The sequence below is a fragment of the Oratosquilla oratoria genome, chromosome 39 (genome assembly GCF_046742065.1).
Source record: "Oratosquilla oratoria isolate Oo_2021 chromosome 39, ASM4674206v1, whole genome shotgun sequence".
NCBI lineage: Eukaryota > Metazoa > Arthropoda > Malacostraca > Stomatopoda > Squillidae > Oratosquilla > Oratosquilla oratoria.
In genome coordinates, this window is record NC_134815.1 from 38,234,496 (window position 1) to 38,248,389 (window position 13,894).

The window sequence follows — 13,894 nt, forward strand, 5'->3', positions numbered from 1 at the left end:
AATTTTAGGAAGGGATACCAGACAGAATGTCAATGAAGGCCAAAATATCATGATGGGATGTAATGACAGTGGAAGACAAAAGATCACGATGGGATGTAATTATAGTGGAGAAAGAAATATCAAGGTAGGATATAATGTCACTGGAGGACAAAATATAATTTTAGGAAGGGATGCCAGACATAGTCAATGAACGATGGGAGGCCGGTGTGAATCACGGTGACGTAGGGGGGCAAAATGTACAAAAGAGATCAGATGACTGTGATCGACCAGATGTCCATGATGGGGGAAGTGTTAATTTTGATGGGAGAAATGTTAATGAGGCATTGAATGTCAATGAAGGACCAAATGATAATATAGAGCAAGGTATAAATAAAAAACAAAATGATAATGTAAGACATGATATTGAAACTCAAAACGAGTCAAAAAGAAATAATCACGAGTTTCTTAAAACAATATAGTTTAATACTCGTATTATTAGGAACTAATTTAAAGAAATTCAGGTGTATGTCAAAAGCGAAAATCTCGATATAACGGGAATAACTGGGACATCGTTAAATAGTGGAGAATTTGAAGCTGAATTTAATATTGCGGGATTTAAAAACTTTCATCAGGATAGAAACCACAAGAAAGGTGGGGGTGTTCTGTTGTACGTTAAAACAATGTTCATGCTTGTGTTTTAAAGAAAGTGAAACAGGATGGATATGATAGTTTGTGGGTTGAGTTAACCCTAACAAATGGACAAAAAATGAATATAGGTGTAATATATAGGCCAAAGACATTATCATTAGCAAACGACAAACTGTTATTTCAAGAACTGTCTAGTTTCTGCAACCGGGATTTATTGATAATGGGGGATTTCAATTTTACAACATTGATTGGATGACCCATGAACATGGCCATGTAGGTAGTCGCTTGATTGATTTTCTTGGTGACAATTACTTAATTCAGCATATAAAAGAGCCCACAAGATATGGAAACTTACTCGATCTATTGATCACTAGCCGCGAAAGCATGGTAACTGATGTAGAAGTCGGTGAATCTGTTGCAAATAGCGATCACAACTTAGATTCAATCTCCTAAAAAAATTTAGAATAGATACTTGTGTTTCTAAAATATCCAATTTCAGTAAAACTCAGTTCATGGGACTACGTCAGGAGCTTCAGCTTACAGATTGGGAGGCAAAATTAAACGAAAGACATGTAGATCAGATGTGGGAAATTTTTCAAAATACGCTCGCTAAGATGATTCAAACTTACATTCCTTTTAAGGATAGATGTCCCCCAAATCAGGCTCGCCCAAAGTGGCTCGACAAAGAAACTGAAAAAAATATTGCTAAAATGAGACAGGCTTATAAGAAATATAAGTGTTTCGGTGCATCTAATGACTATGAAAGTTATGTATCAATACAGAGAGATTTAAAAAAGACAATAAGAAAAAGAAAACGACGATATGAAATGAACATCGCTGATAAATCCAAAGAGAATCCCAAAGAATTCTATAGTTACATTAGAGATAAAAAGGTTGTTAGGAATCACATTGGTCCACTATTATCTGCTGAATGTGTAATATCTTAAACAATTATTTTAGCTCGGTATTCGTAAACGAAACACCTCAAAGTGAACTCCAAACTGAAACCTGTGAAAAGTCTAGGGTAAACTTACTACGGTAAATATAACAAAAGAAAGAATTAAAAGGTGTATAGATAAACTCAAAGTTAATAAAACACCAAGGCCTGACGGTTAGCATCTAAGAATCTTAAAGGAAATGAAAAATGAGATTGTTGTTCCATTAGAAATTATTTTCAAGAAATCCATCATATCCGGAGATGTCCCAAGAGAATGGAAGCTAGCTAACGTTACTCCCATATTCAAAAAAGGTGACAAAAAGAAGCCAAATAATTATAGGCCTATAAGTTTGACTTCAATCGTAGGAAAAATAATGGACACTATCATCAGAGATGCTATCGAATATCATTTAGAAAGTAACCGTTTGATAAATGATAGCCAGCATGGTTTCAGACAGAAACGTTCTTGCGTGACTAACTTACTCAAATTCTACAATACAGTTATCTCGAATTATGACAAAAGAAACAATATAGATTTAATATATCTAGACTCTGCAAAAGCTTTTGATACTGTCCCACACGAAAGACTACTTACTAAATTAGCTTTACACGGAATAAGTGGTAGCCTATTAGGTTGGACTAGTAATTGGTTGAATGGTCGAAAACAGATAGTTGTTTTAAATGGAAAAACTTCTAGATGGAAAAATGTTACAAGTGAAGTTCCTCAGGGTTCCGTTCTTGGGCCACTTCTATTCATAGAATATATAAATGATATAGACCATGAACTAAAATCTACTGTTTCCAAATTTGCTGATGATACAAAACTGTGTGGAATGGCAAATGATCACTTAAACCAATTAGATTTTCAAGAAGATTTAGATAGATTACTCCAATGGTCTGAAAAGTGGCTAATGAAATTTAACCCCTTCCATACGGTGCTGCATACGTAGGCGGCATGAGGAGCAAGTGGATACGCGAGGCTGCCATATCGGTGTCTTGATTATATTTATTGTGGTTGCCCCTGCGTAATGACATACTCTCTAAACTGTCTTCATCACATTCTCTATGGTTATAAAAATTCACGGTGAAAGAGAGAACGATCGATATAAGCGGTGATTATATTTTATGATGCGAGTATTATTACGACACATCGTACGTCTGGAAGCTAATGCTGCCCGCGAGATTTTGGCCCGTACTGAAGAGGTTAACACAAGTAAATGCAAGGTAATGCACATAGGTAAAAATAACAGTAATTACGATTACAAGTTATTTGGAAATTCGTTAACAAAAGTGGATGGTGAAAAAGATCTCGGCGTAATTATCAGTAATGACCTCAATTCATCCAAGCAGTGTATTTCAGCCTCTGAGAAAGCAAATAAGATTCTAGGATTGATTGCGTGATCTTTTGATTTCAAAAGTCTATCACTCATTAACAAGCTATATAAATCGTTAGTTCGTCCACATTTGGAATATGCTGTTTCCGTATGGTCACCGAATCTCATTAAAGACATTGACAGACTGGAAAAAGTACAACAGCGAGCCACAAAACTGATGCCAAATATAAAAAATAAATCATACGAAAATCGACTAAAACATATGAATCTGTTTTCCCTAAAAAAGCGTAGACTCAGAGGTGACTTGATACAGGTCTTTAAGATTCTAAAAGGAATTGACATCAAAAGTGACAAAATTTTTACATTGAATGAGAATCAGACAAGAAACAATGGTCTTAAACTGTCCGGAAATAGATTCAATTTGGAAGTAGGTAGAAACAACTTTGCCAACTGTGTAGTTAATGAATGGAATAAACTTCCTGCACAGGTAGTGCAATGTAGTTCAGTTCGAAGCTTTAAGAATCATTTAGATAAACACCTAAGCAAGATGCTGTAATGATTATAATTTATTTTATATTATTTGTTTTTGTTTTGTTATCATTTGTCTTTGATTTTCATTTATTATTAGTTATATGTCAATCTATTATTATTTACTATTTACCTGTTTGTTTATTATTTAACTATACCTATGCATTTATCTATGTATTTTATTTATTTACATTATTATAGTTTTTATTTATTATTTACATTATTATAGTTTTTATTTATTATTTTATTATTACCGGTATTATGATTTTTTCTCGCATCCGACCTAGATATGGACCAAAAGCTCTCCTGTCGGCATGTTCCGCCTTTGTAATACTTTGTTTGCTATGTATGTAAATGACATGGATGAAGGCATTTAAAGTTACATGAACTGCTTTGCAGATAACGCAAAATTATTAAAGAAAATAGACTGTGACTCATTGCAGAGTGATCTGAACAAAGTCTTAGAGTGGAGCAAGAGATGGGAGGTAGAATTCAACATCAAGAAGTGCAGTATAATTGAATTTGGAAAAAGCAAGAAGAGAATATCAGGACAGTATAAAATTGATGGAAAGAAGTAAAGAAAGTGAATTCTGAAAGGGACCTAGGAATAATCATCACCAAAGACATGTTGTCAGATAAACATATAAATAAAATAGTCGGAGAAACATACAATTTGTTGAGATCAATAAAGTGGCCTTTAAATACCTGGGTAAGGAAATGATTAAGAAAATATTACAAACACTGATAAAGCCAAAACTGGAATATGCAGCGCGGATATGGTCACCCAGTACAAAAAAGAATATAAGAAAATTAGAATAAATTTATTTTCTGCATTTAGAATGAAAGCTGTTAGGTTACTCTACATTTTATCCAAATCACTGACCAGGCTGTTGATCTCGTGCTTGTAAGTGACCTGACCCAAGGTATGCATATAACTCTCTGTGACCCAACTCCTGACTGCTAATGACATCCAGGCTGACTGGGTATCTGTCCCCGTCACACCCTGGGTTGGTCTCGTAAGTGACCAAATGTGGTGCTTTCTCATCTCATCAAAATTGGTTCTCCTGAAGTACAGTACTAGAACATTCGTACTATTTAATTCTTCCCAAATAATAATAAATCTTATTTCTTGATGATCGCTAGAGACTAGACTATCTCCCACTTTTACGTTTCTCGTTAGGTGCTCATTATTAGTTGAGAGTAAGTCGAGAATATTCTCTCCCCTCGTAGGATAGGCAATCATTTGTTTTAGGAAATCCTGCACCACATCTAAGAAAGTTTGCACTTCCTCTCTCCTAAAATTTCCCAGTGTTTCTATAATTAAAATCTCCCATGATCACAATGTTTTTGTAGTGGGACGCCCTGCAAATTTCATGAATCAGGGGATCAGTCTGCTCAATGCTGAGGTTAGGAGGTCTATATAGGATGCCAGTAACAAGTTTTTTATTCTTGCCTATAATCTCCACCCAAATAGATTCTGTACTATCCTCTTCCTTAAGTTGTTAATACAATTTATTGTATTTTTAGCGAAAAGTGCTACTCCTCCCCCACTCCTGCCAACCCTGTCCTTGTAAAAAACTTATATCCTTCTATCTCAATTTCTGGAAGGAAATATCTATCAGCCATATTGATCCAGGATTCAGTAATAGCTATAATATCAAATCTCTTTACTCATGCTTTACCTTGCAGCAAATTAGTTTTATTTATGATGCTTCTGTTTGTATAGTAAACTTTTAGTTTATCCTTCTTCCATCAGATTAGGTGATTTTTTTCAGTCCCTCACTGAGCTGTTTCTATTGCCTAAACTATTTTCCAATACTTCCCCTCCGACTCCCAAGTAATCTACCTGAACCTCAGGATGCCTACTTCTCGCTCAAGGGATTCAGCAAGGATCCGAAATCCTTTGAGTGACAAGTGCACCCTGTCCCTTGTATATAGATGATTCTTACTGTAAAAGCGACCCCAGTCAACAAATGCCCATCTATTAGCCATACAATGTTTTGCCAGCCTGCAATTCATTGCAGTAGCCCTGGAATGCCACATGCCTCCAACTCTACACCTTGGAAGGATTCCACATACAACAAGAACCCCTATCTTATATAGCACATCCTGGAACTGAACAAACAATTCCTCACTCCCTAACTTACCTATGTCATTCCCCCCAGCACTCAAGCAAACAATGGGTTTCACACCTTCCCTGATTGTACTCTCTTCAATCCTGTCTCTAACATCACCTATCTCTGCCCCGGGGAAACACCTGGGTCCTATGCTTCCTATCTTTGTTACAGAAGGCCCTATCTAAATACCTCACCTGGCTATCCCCTACAACCAAAATCTTACCTGTGGGCAGGGATCTAGTGACTGCCCTACCCTTCTTCTCTTGCATCTTCATTTCTTCTTGTAGACCTGTGAGAGCTTGAAAAGAGTTTCTGCATTCAAGCAGGCCTGGTGAGGGCTTTTTACTGTCTCTCTGTGTTTTGTTTGTCACTGTCTTTTACCCAGGTTCCAAACATGGTTTATCATCTGTGTTTTGGGCCTTCAAGGGAAGAATATGATTCTCCTCCTAAGTCCCTCAACAGTCCTCTCAAAGGCTACAGTTCTAGAAATTGTACCTCTTTGGCACTGATCACTGAAACACAACCACTTGCCATTTCACGGTTTGAAGCAGCTACCCCAGTTTGACCTGATCTTGGTGCTGATCACTGAAACACAACCACTTGCCATTTCATGGTTTGAAGCAGCTACCCCAGTTTGACCTGACCTGAGTGATGCCTACTGCCCTTTCTCTCCCCCTCTCTCTCCCCTCTTGCTCTCTCCCCTTCTCTCTCTCTCTCCCCTTCTCTCTCTCTCCCTCTCTCTCTCTCTCTCTCTCTCTCTCTCTCTCTCTCTCTCTCTCTCTCTCTCTTGCTCTCTCCCCCTCTCTCTCTCTCTCTTCCCCTTTCTCTCCTCCCTCTGGAAAACAGTATGAAAAGTAGAAGGTTTATAGTTGTATATGTGCCACCAAAAACTAAGACTTGGACTGACAGCGAACACTCAAAATTACTAGAAGACACAAAGAATTAGTTAACCGAGACACTAAAATATGGAGAAAATATAGTAATTATGGGTGACTTTAATGCAAAGGAAATAAATTGGGAAGAATTGACAATGGGAGGTGGAGACAAACTCTGGGGCAATATCCTACTGGATATGACCATAGATTACACATTGATGTAATGGGTCAAAGAAAATACTAGACTTAGACAAAACGAAGAACCATCGAGACTAGATTTGATATCACCTCTGAACCAGAAATAGTGGAAGAAATAAACTATAAAACACCAATTGGAAAGAGTGACCACATACTAATAGAGATTGAACTTAAGGAACAAAATGTGGTAAGAAGGAATGAGAAACATAGAGAAGGAAGATTGATGTACAACAAAACTGATTTTGTAAAACTTAGAAAAAAAATTCAAAATGCCTGTTGGGAAAAATTTGAAAATGATGAATCAAAGGCGGAAGAGAAATGGAACATGTTCAAAGAAATATATAAAGAGGGAACAGACAAATATGTGCCTAAGCAGAAACAGAAAAGGGAGTACATAAAGTGCTGGTATAATAAAAAGGGTAGCGATGCAAAAGATCGAAGAGACAAAGCTTGGAAAAGATGGAAAAGAGACAGAAAGAGATTAAATGGTAAACATACATCAAACTGAGAAATTAATACATAGACATACGAAGAAAAGAAAAAAGAAACTATGGGCCAGATGGAATAGCAAATTGGATATTGAAATAAGGCATAGATAAACTCACAGATATAATACACAAGATAATTGACTTCTCACTCAAAGAAGGAAAGGTACCACAAGACTGGAAAAATGCTAATATTGTACCAATATATAAGGGAGGAAATAAAGAAAATCCAACACATTATAGACCAGTATCCCTTACAAGCACAGCAAAAATATGCGAAAGAGTTATTGAAAATAAATGGACTAAACACTTGGAAAAGAACAAAATATTTAACCCCAACCAATTTGGATTTAGAAGTGGAAGATCATGTACTACAAATTTAATATGCTTTTACTCAAGATTGCTAGATATAATACAAGAGATGGTTGGGCAGATTGTGCCTTCCTGGACCTACAAAAGGCTTTTGACAAAGTACCACACAAAAAACCACTAAGAAAACTTGAAAGAATAGGTGGAATACAAGGAAAATTATTAGAATGGATGAAAAACTTCTTGGAAGGAAGAAAAATGAGTGATGCTTAGAGAAAAGAACTCAAAATGGGTAAATGTGATAAGTGGAGTACCCCCAAGGCTCTGATAATGTTTGCTATTTATATAAACGACATGGATGAAGGAATTGAATGCTATATAAACTTATTTGCAGACGATGCAAAACTATTGAAGAGAGTGAATAACGAAGATTACAAATCTTTTTGAGGAGATCTGGACAAAGTCTGAAATTGGAGTTAAAAGAACGAAGTGATTTTCAACATTACAAAATGTAGTATGATGGAATTTGGAAAAAGCAAAAATAGAATATCCGGTCAATACAAAATTGGAACAAAGGAAGTTACAAAAGTAAACTCAGAAAGAGACCTAGGAGTAATCATTTCAAATGACATGACACCAGACAAACATGTAAACAAAATAGTTGGAGAAACCTACAACTTAATAAGATCAATGAAAGTGGCCTTTGACTTCATGGACGAGGAAATGGTGAAGAAAATACTAGTTACACTGATAAGTCAAAATTAGAGTATGGATCACTATGGACACCCAGCACAAAAAAATAAATAAATAAATAAAACTAGAAAGATGGCACCAACACTTAGCATGTTCACATATGAACAAAGATTGGACAAACTAAACTTATTAACTCTGGAGCAAAGAAGAGAAAGAGGCAACTTGATAACCATCTATAGAATTATGAAAGGGATGGAAATCCTTGACAGGGATGATCTACTTAAATGGGACAGAAGAAATACAAGGGGACACAAAAAGAACCTTAAGAAGGACAGTTACAGAAGAGATCTGAAAAAGAATAGCTTTACACACAGAGTGATAGATATGTGGAATAAATTGAAAGAGAAAACAGTGCTAAAATTAAACATGACTTTAAGAAAGAACTGGATGCAGAAAGATACAACTGTAGGTCTCTACGAGCATAGCTCTTCTCCCGCAAAATACAACTAGGTAAATAATTGTTATCATAATTGCTGTAAACACCAATTACAAGATGTGCATAAACCAGTTTTCTTTTCCGTGACTTCAACTCCACATAATTACTTAGTTTCTTACCTTATTGAGTTTTTATTTGTATTTATTCATTTTATATATATATATATATATATATATATATATATATATATATATATATGCACAATGACTGTTCTATGGATCAAAACAAAATTTTCTTATCTTATGAACAAAATGGAAAAATATAATTTTTTCTGAAGGAGGTGAGGACTTTGCCTGTTGCTCATGCCTGTGTGGAGCAGGAGTCTGGAGTACTACCAACTGTACCAAGCTGCACAGCAGAAATTGAGTGTAATTTCTTATTGGAATAAAGTATAATTGAATATATACATGTACTGCATCACTTGTATGTACAGAATTATGAAAGGTGTAGAAATCCTTGATAGACACAACTTACTAAATTGGGATAAGAGGAACACAAGAGGACATGGAAAGAAACTCAAAAAGGACAGTTATAGAAGAGACATGAAAAAAAAAAGCTTTCCCCACAGAGTGGTGGATGTATGGAACAAACTAGATGAAACAATAGTGTGTGCAAAAACAATACAAGAATTTAAGAGTAGATTAGATGTGGTGTGATACAGAGACAAGACACCATGAGTGTAGCTCCCTTTCTCATAAGATAAAGCTAGGTAAATACATTCATATACCAAAGGCTTTTTCCTCCTTACAAAGGAGGTAGCCAAAAAACAAAGGCATAAAATCCACTCCCACCCATTCCTTCCCTATATACTCCACTCCCATCCACTCCCCCCCCCCTCCCTCTTATCTTGGCTCGTCCTGGATGATGGGTCATCCCTGCATCTCACCTACTGTCCTGGGTCAGAAGCAGTGTCACAAGACATAGCACAACCACAGCAAGGCTGCTTCATTAAATCAGTGACCCCCTCTTCATTCCCTCATGCAGAGATGGAGAAGATGGGGAGAAATCCTTTTAGACTGCATCAATTTATTTTTCACATATACTTCCTCACCCTCCATCCCTCACCCTCCATCACAGCATCATCCATACACAACCATTCTCCATTCACCCCCATCTTCTGTCTTTTCCCATCCTTCCTCTGTAGTCATTCCCCTCTTTCCCAATGCTCCTTTTATCATAACATAAGAATGAAGGAGACTGCAAGAGACCATAAGGCCTACACTATGCAGTTCTGTATCCATCACCACCTGTCATCCCCATCCATAAAGTTGTCTAATCATTTCTTAAAACAACTGATAGCTTCAGTGCTTACTACATGGTTACTAAGTCTATTCCATTCATCGACCACCCTATTAGTAAACCAATTCTTGCCTATTTCCTTCTTAAATCTAAATTTGTCCAGTTCAAATCCATTACTGTGAGTCCTGCCCTGTTGTTTTAATATGATGACCTTGTTTGCATCACCCTTGTTAAAGCCTTTGATCCACTTGAACACCTCTATTAGATCACCCTGCACTCTGCGTCTTTCCAGAGAGTGTAAGTTAAGGTGCCTAAGCCTCTCTTTATAAGGCAAATTTCTGAGTCCATGTATCATTTTGGTCATTCATCTCTGTACTGATTCTAGTGAATTGATGTCCATTCTGTAGGACGGAGAGCAAAACTGTAGCACATAGTCAAGGATGGGTCTGTCGCTAGATAGAGTTTGATCATTACCTTTACACTTCTATTTGTTACCGTCCTAGTAATGAAACCTAATGCTCTGTTAGTTTTATTCCTGGTGCTAATGCACTGTTTCCTGGTTTTAAGGCCCGGACTCACTAGAATTCCCAAGTCTCTCTTGCACTCAGTTTTCTCTAAAAGCGTGTTATCTAAGCTGTATCTATTTTCAAGGTTGTGTAGCCCTATTAAACATAGGGCTACACTTAGAGATATTGAAGTTCATTTGCCATTTTACCGACCATGTGAACAATTTGTTAGGAACATACTGCAAAATCTCTGTGTTGTCTCCTGACCTAATTAAGCATCCTATTTTAGTGTTGTCTGCAAACTTACTAACATCACTATTTATCCCATCATCTAAGTTGCTTATGTACATAATGAACAACAAGAGACCCAAAACCAACCCCTGGAGAACCCCACTATTAACATTGCCTCACCTAGATTTTACTCCATTTAGGGTGACCTGCTGTTTTCTGTTACTAATCCAAGCTCTTATCCATTCTAACACTTTTCCTCCTATGCCATTGTCACCCCTCGCATTCACTTCTTCTACCTATGCCTTCCACACCTCTTTTACTAATATTTCTTCACTCATTCTCTCCATGTGTCCAAACCATCCCAATACTCTTTCATCAACCCTATCTCCCAACTCCCTTTCCACCCCTGTTCTCCTCACCTCCCCAGTTCTCATTCTAGCCTAGTAACCCCTATCATTCTTCTTAGGCACCTCATCTCAAAGACATTCAAACTCCTCCTCTTTTCCTCTCTTATGTTCCATGTTGTTTGCGGACGACACTGCGCTTGTGGCAGGGTCAGAGGAGGGATTGAGGAAGCTGGTGGCAGAGTTTGGGAGAGTATGTGATAGAAGAAAGCTAAAGATAAATGTGGGTAAAAGTAAGGTGATGAGATGTACAAGGGGTGAAAGTGGCAGTAGACTGGAAGTGAACATTAAGGGAGAGCGACTGGAGGAAGTGGATAGTTTTAGATACTTGGGTGCAAGTGTAGCAGGAAAAGGTGGAGTGAAGGTGGAGGTAGAATGTAGATTGAGAGAAGCGAGTAAATGCCTTGGTGGTTTAAAGAGTGTAATGAGGAATAGACATTTGGGAATGGATGCGAAGAGGAGACTGTATGAAGGAGTGATTGTGCCAACAGCACTGTATGGGGCAGAAACGTGGAACATAAGAGAAGAAGAGAGAAGGAGTTTGAATGTGTTTGAGATGAGGTGTCTGAGAAGTATGGTGGGGGTTACTAGGCTGGATAGAGTGAGAAATGAGGAGGAGAACAGGGGTAAAAAAGGATTTGGGAGATAGGGTTGATGAAAGAATATTAGGATGGTTTGGACACATGGAAAGAATGAGTGAAGAAAGACTAGTAAAAGAGGTATGGAAGGCAGATGTGGAGGGAGTGAACATGAGGGGACGTCCTAGGATGAGATGGATGGATGGGGTGAAGGGGGCTTTGGGGAAGAGGGGAATGTCTGTTGAGGAAGGAAGGGAGAGGACGGAAGACAGAGGTGAGTGGAGAATGGTTGTATATGGATGATGTTGTGACTGCATGAGGAGGAATGGGCGGGGGGGTGGGGGGTGGGGTAGTATGTGTGAGTAAATTTTGACGCAGCCCGAAGGGATTTCTCCCCGTCCTCGCCTTATATGCAAAGGGGGACGGAGAGGGGGGGTCGCCGATTAAATGAAGCGGCTTTGCTGTGGATGTGCTGTGTCTTGCGACACTGCTTCTGACCCAGGGCGGTGGGCAGGGTGCAGGGATGACCCGTCATCCAGGAGGTGCTCAGATGAGAGGAAGGGTGGGAGGGGTGTGGAGGGTATTTAGGGATGAAATGGGTGGGAGTGTTTTTATGCCTTTCCCTTTTTGGCTACCTCCCTTGGAAGGGGGAAAAAGCCTTGGTATATGTATATGTTCCATGTTTCTACCCCATACACTGCTGTCAGCACAGTCACTCCATACAATCTTCTCTTAGTATTCATTCCCAGATATCTATTTCTCATTACATTTTTTAATCACCTAAGGCATTTACTTCTCTCAATCTACATTCTACCTCCACCTCCACTCCTTTCCCCTCCACACTTTTTGATATATTTCCTAGTCATTTTTTATTTTTATTTTCAGATGAGGAGGGAGCTAAGAGATTCGTCTGTGATCTATTTTCTAGAGTGAAAAATATTACCTCCGAGAGTGACATCAAATTGTGAATGTGCTTGTATGGATCATAGAACCACCAAGATAAAGTTTGTCAAGAGGAACCAAGAAGTCTCGAATGAGGGTTTGCAGGTCTACAAGAGAAAACAAGAGCAGTGGATTCATTGATTAAATGAGTTAATTCCTTATTCGTGCCACATCTTTATCCTTAATTTTAGGAAATAAGGGTTTATATGACCAAAGATCTTTTTTAATTAGTGTTATTGTGTTTTATCATGTGTAGAGGTTATGCCAGATATAATTTTCTTTATTATTTCATTCATCTGAGGATCAATGATGTGTACCTGTTTGTGGTGGTCCTGTGAGACAGAAATCAGATAGAATCATCTTCCTGCCATCCATCTTCTAAGCCGATCAATACCTACATTTCCATCTGAAAGAGGTGCAGTCTAAAGATGGTGACACTTGGTCTCTGGACTGGGACCAAGATCTCTCTAATCATTTCCCTAAGTGGAAACCTGCAGCCCTACATTGGCTGGCAATGGTTCTTGGAAACTCCCACAGAGCTCTCTAGGAATTTTTTTTGGACAGTTGTCAGTGTTGTGTCAATGTGGGACTGTTCCTATGTCACTAGCTGAAAGTGTTAGGAAGAGGAGAGCAGTTGCTGGTTCAACTACTAATGTATGAAAAAGTGTAAGAAATATAGCCAAGAGATCTTGGGCCAGTCCAAAGATCAAGTGTCAGCCCCTCATGGCCTCCAAATAGAGGCGAGGAGGTTGACAGGTTTTGATAATGGGCACCTTTGCTGTCCATCTTGTACAACTACCACATATAAGCAGATACCCCTCACTGATCCCAAAAAACCTACATAATTCCCATGTTAAAACCTAATGTGCTCTATCTTGCTGCATTGCTTCTGACCTGGGCAGTGGGGAGGAGATAGGGATGAGCTTTCATCCATGAGGAGCTAAGGTAAGAGGGAAACAAGGGTGGTGGATGGGAGTGGGTGCGTTCCTTTGACTTGGCTACTTCCCTTGTAAGGAGGAAGAAGCCCTTGGTATATAGATAGATATAACCAAATAAACCACCTTAAAACCCTGCAGCCTACAGACCAATTTCACAACTCTCCACCATATCCAAGCTGATGAAAAGATTAATGGCAGAAAGAAATGCAACCAAGTTACCTGGTCCTGGTGTGACAGCATCTACATCCTAGGACCACCCCACAACCCCCAACATGGAAGGAGTGGAGGCCAAACTGCCACAAGAAACCCTTACACCCTTGCAGGTGGCACAGATCCCTGGGAGCAGCTTTGGTTACTGGACAAGTACCACAACTCTTACCCAAAAATATACCTTCACATTTTTTCTACACCATGACCACAATGCCAAGTTGTTGGCCTAGTATGTCAATACTGACAT

The 13,894-nt window shown here is 38.4% G+C and overlaps 1 protein-coding gene across 2 annotated transcripts in view; it reads left to right on the forward strand.

The window, feature by feature from the left end:
• Positions 1–12,660, forward strand: part of LOC143020362 (uncharacterized) — a 106,114-nt gene extending 93,454 nt beyond the window's left edge. For both annotated transcript variants that reach the window (XM_076176732.1, XM_076176733.1), the window contains one exon: positions 12,443–12,660. In XM_076176732.1, the coding sequence (XP_076032847.1) occupies positions 12,443–12,525 (83 nt within the window). In that variant the 3' untranslated portion in view covers positions 12,526–12,660. The remainder of the gene's footprint in view (positions 1–12,442) is intronic.
• The last annotated feature ends 1,234 nt before the right edge of the window (positions 12,661–13,894 follow it).